At 36.9% G+C, this 12,004-nt stretch overlaps 1 protein-coding gene across 3 annotated transcripts in view; it reads left to right on the forward strand.

Moving 5' to 3' along the window:
* Positions 1 to 12,004, forward strand: part of LOC113050252 (metastasis suppressor protein 1-like) — a 53,222-nt gene that overhangs the window by 17,673 nt on the left and 23,545 nt on the right. For all 3 annotated transcript variants that reach the window (XM_026213041.1, XM_026213042.1, XM_026213043.1), the window contains exon 3: positions 2,858 to 2,931. In XM_026213041.1, coding sequence (XP_026068826.1) covers positions 2,858 to 2,931 — 74 coding nt within the window. The remainder of the gene's footprint in view (positions 1 to 2,857; positions 2,932 to 12,004) is intronic.

A 12,004-nucleotide genomic window follows, 5' to 3' on the forward strand; every position in this document is an offset into this window, starting at 1 on the left:
ACATCTGCCCATAAAGATCTATTGATATGGAAACTTTATTCAGGAGTTGGTTTTCAGTCCCTGCCCCATCAATTTTAGAAATACAACAGCTAAAAGCTACATTACATTTCTCAGCAATGAGGTGATAACAGGTTTTGTTCTTTCTTTCTATCTCTCGCTCTCTCTCTTTCTTGTTAATTCATTTGAATTCATTACAATAACTATCATCTTGGCGCTTCTTTGTTTCACTAATCTATTTTACCTTCATTTTTGAGTGAGATCCTAATGGTCTAATCAGATTAAATGATCTGTGCTTAGCTAAGCTAAAAGTGATATCGCTGGACCCGGAGATCGGCTTAATGGATTTGAAAATGGTAAAACTTTAACTCTAAAGGAGTTGGAAAATGACTCTATTTTCAAAAAAAGTGGAGTGTTCCTTTTAAGACTTGCAGTGTAAATGCAGCCTTTAATTCAACAGAATGTGGCATTTGCAAGCCTTTATACTTAAAAAATAAAAATAAATAATAATAATAATAATAATTTGAACAAGAGAAGTGGTTGACCAATATATAGGTCAACATTTGCATTTTTTTTAATTCTTTTATCGGCATTGCCTGATAAGTTTTTCTATTTGGCAGATGCCAAAACTTTTATTTTGATGGTGCATATATTCCACATGTTCACATGAGAACGCAAACGCAGGCCAAGAAGCACTGTCAACTGTAAATCCATGTTGGCCAATCAGCTGTGGTTTTAAAATTAACCACGTTCCTGTGTACTGGGCCAGTAGTAAAGAAATAAACAAAACAAAAAACACATTTTCACAGATTCTGCAAGGTGTTCCCAAACTTTTGCATGCCACTGTACTCAAGGCAAAGTTGTTTCTCATTTTGTGCTTAGGGATTAAAAGAAGTTCAAAATACTTTGCAGTGATATGCTTGTATCGAATATCCATTTCCATGTCAAAGAAGGCGGAATCGAAGAATGTGTAATCATCACAGACCAATGGTAAATCAACGTAATACAGAAAGACTTATCATAGGAAGAGAAGATCATTTAGGTTAGCTGTTGGTTCCATTTTCACAGTGCATCCCCTCTGCCTGACCTCTCTGTTCTGTCCTTGGAGAGTAAACAGGCTAATGACCTTCCCAAAGGTCCACTCCATTCCTACAGATAAACATCAAACACACTCCACTCACACACACAATTACCGCTGCCAGCTCCGCCGTCTGGTCTGCCAAGAGCTGATCATGGTCTGCTTTTTAAAAGTTCCTCATGACTTTGGGCATTGCTAGTGTTTTTGTAAACACAGTGTTGGGTAATGTTTACCCTTTGCTGTATATCTCACCATATGTCTAGCTGATCAACATTACAGCATTTAAGGTGTAGTCATACTGACTTCATATGAAAAAATAATTTTTTACATTTATGAGACAGGCAGGTCAATGGCGAACATGTTTTGTTACTTTAAAAAGAATTCATGCATACAATGCCTTTGATGCACCTATTAAGATGAACTGGGTTACAGTTTCTGGATTCAAAATAATTCTGATCATTTCTTGGGGCTTAAAGTAAAAAAAAAAAAAAAAGTGATATACCGGTACTTGTCTGTAGATAATTTATTAATCTAATTTAAAGTACTAAAATATCTTAAGAATGTTTGGTCTTTTTGTAATGATTGAATTTATTCAGAATTCAGAACCATCAGTTTAATAATACTCTTTAAACAGAAAGTAACCAAGTAACTTGTTTTTCCAGGGTATCCCTACCATTAACTTCAACCTCTGTTCCTAGAGCCAGAGTAGCTCTTAAAGAGATGACTGTTGTGAGGCTACCTATCAAGCACAAAAGCTTTCGCAGGACTTGGGGGGCCGCTCTGGGGAGGTGGGAGATTTGCTGAAAGGCTGTACTTTGTAGTTTGTATCACCTGATGATACCACAGAGCTCTCTCTGATAAGCTGAGATCTCTCTTCAGAATGAAGGCTCTGAATGGATTCCTACAATGGCACCATTGACCCTGTCAGTATGTGCTCGTGTCCCAGCCGATGAACAAGCAGAACTCTTTTCTTTGACCGTTTTCCATAGTCTGACCTGGGAGAAGGCTATAGATGTCTAATCAAATGATCAAGTGTATATGTAAGCTTTCAGATATAAAATGGAATTAAAGTGCATTGGTTGAATGTCAAATCAAGTTGGATTAGGAATTTTAAACAAGACCATTCTCTCTCTTTTTTTTTTTTTTTTTTTTTTTTTTACATCAATTTAAGTGCGTGCAATTTATAAAATTCAATGCCTCTTTCAAAAATTTTTTTTTTTTAGGTTTAATTTTTTTCATAACATCCCAGTGGCAAATTTTTGCTATTAATATTTAAAAAACTTCTGTTATTTAAATACTATCTAGTGATGTAGTGACAGTATATATACATATTCATTTAAATAATATTTTGTCTCAAATATACTTTCTATATAGATATAGATATATATAGATATATACAGATATAGATTAAAAATGATGTATAAATAAAATAAATATATATAGATAGATAGATAGTTTCAAGCGTGTATATGCAGTTTTAGTGCTACAAACATAGTTTTCATACAAATGGATTGGCATTGGAAATAAAATTGGACAGTAATTTATCCATTTCATTACTGCTAAAATAAAAAATTGCAGCTGATTTTAAACATCCTGATACTGTGCACTGTGGACTGCTGTGCTGTTAAATTTGGCTCATTCGTCTCTACCTGGTGCAAGCTCCAAAAATCTGTCAGTGGAAATATTTGTCGTGATATACCGACTGTTAGCAAGAACCCAGTCAAAACCACTTTGCTTGTAGGTTTTTCTTATAGATAAACTCTTTCTCTTTCTGTCGTTCAGGACAACAATCATCGTCACTAGCTCATTCCTGGATGCTTTCCAGAAAGTGGCAGACATTGCAACTGGAACACGAGGTAAGATGAGATCTACCTTCTTTGTCTCTCTCTCTGCTGTCTCACCGCTCAAACAGTCTGTCTCTCCCGTGATGATAATGAGGAAAGCAGGCTAGTCGTATTTCACAGGAAAGGTTATTCATCAGAAATGTGAAGCATTAACTAGGAACACCTCAAGACTTGTCTAAATGTCTTTTCCTTTTTGAAGGCAGATGTGGGCCGTATGACACAAAAGCGTGAAGACGGCGTGTTTTATAGCTTCCTAATGATCGTTCTCCTGGTGATACTTCTTCACATGAAATCGAGAAATACATTCACATGAAAGCTTTGGAATTTGACAGTGTATATTTAAAAAAAAAAAAAAATTGATTCAAAAGTATTGCCTGAGCTAATATATTTAAGATGATGTGTGTGTAAAATTGTCAGAGTTAAAACACTTTCTGCCAGTTTAAAGTGCAGTAAAGCATTTCTAGAAAGACTCCCTCAGAAAAGTGTAAACCATGTAGTGTTAGCAAAACATTGCTTTGTTTGTTAGAGCATTCCAGCCAACCCAACACAGCAATGTTGGCTGGACCAATGGCATGACTTTGGGGGCGGGGCTATCTTTTTAAGTGACCAATGGCAGATAGGGGTTTGTTTGGGAATTCTGGTTGAAAACAAACATGTTTACATTTTGTTTGATGAGACACATTAAAAGTTCATATCATACATCCAGATGTGAATTTTGATTAAAGCAGTTTCACTTTCTATATTATAATTTCAAACTCATTTGTAGTATTATTTTGTTTATTCTTCTTGAGCGAGATTAAGCGAACCGTGTTTCACTTTCAAGATCAGCTTTTCCTTATCGTTCTTGCAATCAAAACGGAAAACTAGAAATGCAGGTTATCCTGTTATGCTGTATATGTAGTGTATTATCTTCTTGTTTATACTATTTATACTTGTATACTTGTTTATACTTGTAATTTATTTGTTTGCACTATGAGGTCTCACCTTTAGGGTTAGTGTCCTGAAATAAGCATTGTAAAATCCTGTCACCCAAGGCAACGAATGTTTAACCCAAATTCACACAGAGCCAAAAGAAGGTCATCAATGTATTGTTCTCTGCTCAGACAATTGGAGGAAGGCATGACCATCTCATAATGGCCCGTACTGGGTTACATGGCTCCACTCCTTGTTAAGGTGACCTGTTCTTTTCTAAAGTCTTTTTGCTGTGTGTCTACGCTCCGCGTTCTTTGTGCTGCCGCTGTGATTTACCCGACTGTTTATCTTGCTGATAGTTTAAGAATTTTACCTTGATCGTATGTCACTGAACTCTGAATGAGATTAGCATAACATAAACATGCACACTGCTGCCAATGTGCCATTTTGAATCTGTCTTGAGTTGTTTTTTTGTTTTGTTTTTATTCTACTTAATGAATTTAATTGATGTAGCATAAATATTGGAAGTGTACTTCCCTTTTTCCATCTTAGCCTCTTTATTTAAGCTTCATTTTAGACTTGTATACTTATGTTGATATACTTCTTTTGCCTTGGATCTAATTAGTCTACATAGAAAGACTGCATCCATAGTAAATCATTTGTGAGTTGTTTTGTTTGCAGCTGAAACCGGATCTGTTTCTAATGTCCTAGTCCACAGCTGAATAGGATAATAGCAAAACAATGTTATATCTTAGTTCAGTTGTGAGTTGCATTAAATGACGTTATGAAAAAATAAATAAATGGCATTTCCAATTCCAATTTCCAATTCCAGTTTTCAACTTGGACAAATGCAGTAGAACAGCAATTGATGTCAGACTTCCACCTTGGAATCTTGTGAGGAAGTCCACAACAATGACGTCATGTGAAAGGTATTTATGTAGGCTGTAGACAGCATATCCGCTCACTAGGTTTTAGAACAGAGCTGTAGAATTAACTTATTGTGCGTTTCATCCCAATTTGTACATGCAAATATTTTCATAGCCTAAGAGAATTAATTTACCCAAAACACAGAAGAGGTCTTGACATGCCAGAAAAAGGGAGTGAAAGAGCGTTTAAAGATTTAGCTGCCAGTGGTGCTGCTGAACCTTAACACAAGAGAGCTGTCATGATTCAGACCTGCTGTGTCATGCCTTCTGATGGAAATGGTTGCATGAAAGGTCTTTGTTTGGTGGTCTTGACTGTGTTGAGGGTTTTTTTTTTCGCTGAAAATAAAGGAATGGTCTATAGGTTTGCATTGAGTTTGTGCTTGATTAGGAAGTTAGTTTTGACATGCTTGGCATCTCTTTCAGTCTGAGGAGTGTTACGTTCTTTAGATCGTTGTCAGCTTTGTGACAGGTTTGTTCTTTGTGTAGTAACTTTCACTCCTCTTTTCACAGATAAATTCATCCCTGATGTGAGAATTTAAGATCATTGATGCTAATTTGTTAACAGTAACTTCAAATATATTTAATGTAGCTTAAAAACAAGCAGTCTTCGAAATAATTGAACTGATAATAATTTTTTTCTGCCCTATATTATAGATCTGTCTCCATGTTTGACATGCTTACTTGCTCTCTGTTGTCTGATTTCCACTAGGACCCCTGACTTGAGTCTCAGTATTGATTATGTTGACGGTCCTATCAGCTGCTGATCCGCCCACATCCCCCAAACCTGATCAATACCCCAAACCTGATCAATCGACTTATTGATCGCAGCTAAGACAGCTTTGTGAAACCAAACCATCTGCTTGGGATTTCTTTCATTTGATAAAATTGCTGTTAAAAAAGTTAACTACTTTTCTAGGCAATTCATTTAAATGCATATTTATTTCAAATGCAATTAAAGCACATTTAATTACAGTGGTAAATTAACGAACTAATTTACATTTACAATTAAATTATAGCTACATGCTGATGGGTATAATTTATGCTAACTACAATTATTTAATGTAATTCAAATTTGATTTAATTACAGTAATGTGCTGCTTGTGAAAAGTTATTTGGCAGTTAGACATGTCCTAACATTTATTAATACATATATTATCTCTCCACTTTTTTTTCAACCCAAAGCACTATCCATGTAGTAGCTAAAGACAGGATGAGATAACTACCCCATCCTCCATCTTTGTAATCCATCCATTCATCTGTCCAACACTCATTCATTCACTGATTGCATTGATTGATGCATTTCTTTGTGTTCACTGTTGCGTTTTACTGGAGGTTATGGTCCAAAACTGCCTTGTATGCTCTTCATCAGTTTGTGATTTGCATTTTCGCCTCCATTTTTCCACCCTCATTCCTTTCACCAATAACAGATGAGGGAAGAAATCGCCCCACTTCCTTGTTTTTCTCTCCGTCCATCCTTTTTCTTGGACCGCACATTTAAGGCAGCTCCTCAGAGGACAGCTGGTGGCCTAAATGTGCTGCTCACAAGCTTGTGCCCTAGCGAATAGAACAGAAATATCAAAGCAGGACATTCTAGTGTTCACTTCCAAGGTAAATTCTTCAATTTCTTGCACTAAACATTAGCTCTTGTTCTTACTGATGAAATAATCAAATATCTTGGTAGTTGCTCTTCTTGAATACCATGTGTGTAAAGACCCATGGACAGCTGTATTAAGATGAAATGGGAAGAACAGATGAACTGATGAATATATGGAGGTATAGTTGGAGTCGCCAAAAGCACCATTGCACCGTCACTGTGCTGTTTTGGTCCCACACCTGTTTGGGACAGCGCCTGGTTCACAGCTGCCACACTTACACAAAGGGGCCTCACCAGCCCCAGTTGTCTGTAAATATGTGTGCGCGTTTAGATCCCCTACTGACCCTCAAACGTAAGACCCCACTGCAAACATTCTAGATACAGGAAGGGTCAAAGTGCACTAGGAAGGCTTTGTATTTGTTTGTGGGGAATTTAACCCACTGAGAAAGCTGACCCTCACTGCCCCCAGCTGAGAGTGACTGAGTGTACGGTGAGCAAGTCCTAATGCCCCATCCACGTAGAGACTATGTATGTATGTATGCCATACAGCATTATTATAACAGCCTCTCACTTCTTGCTGACCTATTTACTCTTTATAAACTAGTTCCATATAGATTAAGTCCTAAACCTCAAAAAGTCTAAAGCAGGGCTTCCTAGCTTTTCTTCTGAGCCCTTTAAAGAGAGAGTTCATCCAAAACTGAAAATTGACAATTCAAACCTGTATTGCTTGCTTGCTTGCTTCTCTGGAACAGCAGTGAATTACATTTGATAATATATTTAAACAGAAATGATGTTTCACAATATTACTGTATTGTTTTATACAGTAAAAACCGCCTTCTTTCAAAAAAATCTTACTGACCCGGTAGTCAGTGTAAAAAAAAAAGACTTCAGTAATTTTCCTGATAACCCCGCAGTGAGCTTTCCACAATTTTGACTGGATAATGTATTCAGTGAATTGTGTAAAATCATTCAGACTGGTTTTGCGAACCATCAGCTGAAAAGTCAATTCAATAAATGATTTAAGGATTTTTTTCAGTAAAGGATTTATGTTTGAGTGAGCTATCTCTTTAAGTATAGTATTTAAATTTGTGTTTCATACATGGTTCTTTCCTGTGATTCACTCTCACTGATAAATCACACTGACGTGGACGAATAATGGACTTCACCTTTAGCAGTGATTTTCCATGCTACCGTATTTATTTAGTCCCTGTGTGTGATGGTACGTTCTCTGTTGAAAAGACCTGCAAAAACTTGCCTTGTGAATCATAAGGTTGGTGACATGCAGTGGATGAGTTCCCTTAGGGCCGTTTTTGAAGCAGATGGTTTTTAAAAGAACAAAAACGTTTTTCTCTAGTCTCTTAGGGAAATCATGACTAGTTACCACAGTGGTAGACATTACATAATTGGTTGGCACACCCAGTGTTTAATCTGAAGTGAAACTGCCTCTGGAGTTTTAAGAATTCACATAACATTTACAGTTTGTTGAAGTACAGTATGACACTTGAGTGTGAAATCCAACACTATGTACATCCTTAGGATTTATTCTCCCTATTCATTTATTTTCAGCATCATCATTCCAGTCTTCAGTGTCACATGATCCTTCAGAAATCATTCAAATATGCTGATTTGGCACTCAAGAAAAATTTCGGATTATTATACATGTTGAAAACAGTTCCGCTTCATATTTTTGTGGAAACTGATAATTTTTTTCAAGAAAGTTTAAAAGAACCGCATGTATACAGATCTTTTGTAAAATTGTAAAAGTTTTGGCATTCACTTTTGATAAAATAAATGCAGATTTATAAATGGTTTAGGTTTATATCATGAACAGAGCTGTTACTTGAATAGACTCGCAAAGACTTACATGATTGCTGCATCTCAAACTGCAAAATCCATATTGCACTCAATGACAGTAAAAGTTGTCATTTTCTGTCTGATTGGCTGTTTTTTTTTTACTTTCTGGGAGTCAGAGTGCTTATGTTTTGATCAGTTTCTAGGAGACAGAATGTCTAGGCTGCTACTAGCTATCATGGTGTGGCATGTAAAAAAAAAAAAAAACATTTTTTGTTAACAAAATTATAGCTGGTTTCAGATTTACCTGCCCTCAAACATCATCATAACATCATAAACTGTGGTTGTTCATTTTATGTCCATCAGGCATTTTCTTCCTGTCTAAATGGGAAGTTATTGGCCAGAAGAAGCTACAACTTGGACTAGATGATGTTAGGCAGAAGTTTATCTGCAGGAGACGGAAACTTACAGATAAGCAGAAACTGTGAACACTGTGAGTCATGGCTTCATGGAAAAAGTGTCATGCATCAGGGACATAAAAAAAAACTGCATTTTCATTCCACAGCTTTTTCGTAGCACGTTTTGTAACTTTTTATAAATATATCAATAAAAACGCAGGCGTCTGAATCATGAGCAGGCGTTGAATGTGGAGTCTGTGCTGTGGAGTGAGTAGGTGTGAACAGTGATGGACTGTGTAACACGGACACACTGGATGCTTTTATGTGGCCCCGGCATGAGTGGGCACTGGCTAAACTAGTGCTTAAGGAACGAAGGAAAGAGTGAAGTTTATTTTGGGCTGTCTAATAGAGTGGCAGACGGGGGAGTACAGTTGCAAGGATGGGGATGACTTTGTATGGTTGTGTTTAGACGGAAAAATGTGAGATCTTTGAAATTGTTGTATTTGCTAAACACATGCTGTCACTAAAAAGATGCAATAGAGCTACAAAGCTTTCTTTTTTTATGTTAATTTGAGGTTTTGTCTGAAATTTATCGTAGCATATGTGGTGGCAAATCGATTTGGATTGTGTGAAGTGGTCATGTTGGCTACGGACAGAGACTGTCATGGTGACCACTTTTGTACACTTCTCGTTTTTATAGACACGTGTTGAACCAAACCCAGATGTTACACAATCTATGCCTACAGATCATCTGCTTGTAGAGGAACTTCTCTTGGGTTTGTGTCTTGTTTGTGCCGTTCCCTGAACCCTACGCTATAACACTTCACAGCGATGCCTGTCAGGTCTCACCAGGAGAATACATTTGCGTTGTAGGGCTATGTGTGGTGGACATTTTTAACCTAGCATGACCCATTGATCGTTTGGAACACAATCTGCCTGCAGCTTTTATCTTGTTTTGAGGCTTGTGGCTAAGTGGGCCCCCATGACTCACGTGGAGAAGGGAACCAAGTGGTACAAACCCAACCCTGTGATCCAGCGGAGAACATCCTCTTTCTGTCCATGCCTTTAAAAAAAAAAAAATCACAAGTCGATGTATAAGATCATTTGGCCAAGAAGCAAGCTTATGTAGTTTGAAATAATGGAGAATGAACGCGATGCGGATATTATCATAGCTTTTAGATGCAATTTATTTTTTTGCTTAACGATTAGTGCGTGTAACAATGCCAGCATACAGTGACTATAGAATAGGAAAATGGAAATATTTAAAGTAGTGTAAATTAATTAGATAGATAGATAGATAGATAGATAGATAGATAGATTACAAGGTTTGTACTGTAAATATGATTGACTATCAGCAGTTATTTTATCTATGTTCGTAACATTTCTTACTAGGTAAAAAAAATTCAAAAATTCAAACAATTAGATGTCAAACATTTTTACAAAGCATTCTGTTGCAGCTAAATAACATGAGCAAAAATCAGCAGCCTACAAAACACTGCAAGAGGAATTTTGCCTGTGATTAAAAAAAATACCATAGCAAAAACAATTAGATTAATATAAATTTCAAATATTAAAGCGTTAAATAGGATAGGTCATTAATAAGAAAGGAACAAACAAATCAATTAGCAATATAATAAATACAACTAAACTAAATTGCAGGTACAGAAACTGTAATTAAAAGTTTAAAAAAACTGCATAGTTTTCTTTTTATAAATAAAATAAAGATTAATCAAGTAAAGTTATTAAATATATTCAGTCAAGATCAGTGAATGATTTTCTTTTGTTCTTTGATTAACATTAATGACAGGCAGAGCGTTTATTAGGCTGTTGTCTATTTAAGCAAAAAATACTGTACATGTGCGTTTTCTTTCTCATGTTTACGTTCACGTAAGACAAAAACGTCTGTGTTTATGATGATATACTGATGTAGTTTTCTGTATCGGAACAACCTTTTCTACAGTGAAAATACACAGAACAGTCCGAGAACCGACACAAATCGGGAACCCGCAGCGTGACCGCCGCTCTCTATGCACGCGCTTGTGCTTCATGTGCACTGCACACAAACATGCTATAATAAGTTTTTAGATTCTAAGCTACTTTAGTGATAAATCACAGGACAGCGCTGACAACTAGTTTCTGTGTTCCTCTGTGCACGTGATGTTCACAGCTACTGTTTACATGAGTGTTCATGTCATAATGCAGCTGCGCTAACATGGTAGCTCGATATAAGAATACACATACGTTCATCTAATCGCTTGAATGTGCAAACCATGAAACAAATACAACTGACAAAGTTTAATGAAGACGCAAGGTTCACCGCTCACGCGTTATCAGTATGTGTTGAACCGGCGTTCAGCTCCGGGTTTTCTTTTATGCCACTGACTGGAGAGCACAGAGTCATGTGGCTACACACGCGTTAGTATGCTTTTAAGGGGGAAGTGTTAACAGGATTAAAAAACCGAAATGACCAACATGGGAAAATTACGTCGGTAAGAGGTTATGAATACTTTTCTTATTTGAGTGTCCTTGAAGTCCATTCTGTTCATGTCTGTTCTAAATACTAAATTCTTGAAATAATCTCTTCCCAATATGGTTTCCATTAAACATGGGCACCACATGAAGTTCAATGAGTTTGACTCTGCCAGCCTTTCTACAACATGATCTTGCTCCCAAAACAAAAGCGACCTTTAGCTGGGCTCTTTTTTAGTGTTTGACTCAGTTGAAGGCACTAGGCAGCTCTCAGCTGACTGATATGGTGGTATGTGTTTAAAAATCTCCTGCCCAATTTATGACAACTCTAGTTATTTTCAGATTTGTTGAATGACAACCTTTGTAGGTAAGAGGGTATGTTCCACAGTCCTAGCACACTGTAGTTTGATGAATCTCGTTGTTGTGTGTGTGTGCATGAGTTTGTGCACGTATTGTGCTATAAATTAAAGAATGATAATACAGACAATGCCTAAAGGTCAGGAAGGACTGAGGACGCCTTGGTATGCAGTTACAGATCATTTAAAGTCAGCTTAGGGAGGAAACCGTGGTTTACGAGAGTATCCCGACCTTGGTGAGGAAGACAAGCCTCTGACCGTTTCCTTTGGAAACACGCACGCCCCCCCTCAGTGAAATGACCTGTGACCTCTCTGTCTCGGCCTTTAACTATTTTTGGTTTGAATTTGAACATAACACAGAAAGCAGTCATCACGGTCACAGTTTGGCGGCACTTCATTGAAATTAATTATATGGTATGATGTCGCTAGGAATTAGGGCTGCACGTTTTCAAGTTTTTCATTAACCGTTAACCGAGGCCCTTAGCGGTTAATAATCGGTTAACCATAGTGTGCGCCAGGGTTTCCGTTGTCCGGGAATTTCCAGACATTGGCAAAAAAAAAAAAAAAAAAAAAAATGTCCGACAAAATGTAATCTCTCCGCACAAATTGTCCTATTAAAACTACCTAATAATCCCGCCC

Source organism: Carassius auratus, chromosome 31, assembly GCF_003368295.1.
Source record: "Carassius auratus strain Wakin chromosome 31, ASM336829v1, whole genome shotgun sequence".
In the NCBI taxonomy this organism is placed as follows: domain Eukaryota; kingdom Metazoa; phylum Chordata; class Actinopteri; order Cypriniformes; family Cyprinidae; genus Carassius; species Carassius auratus.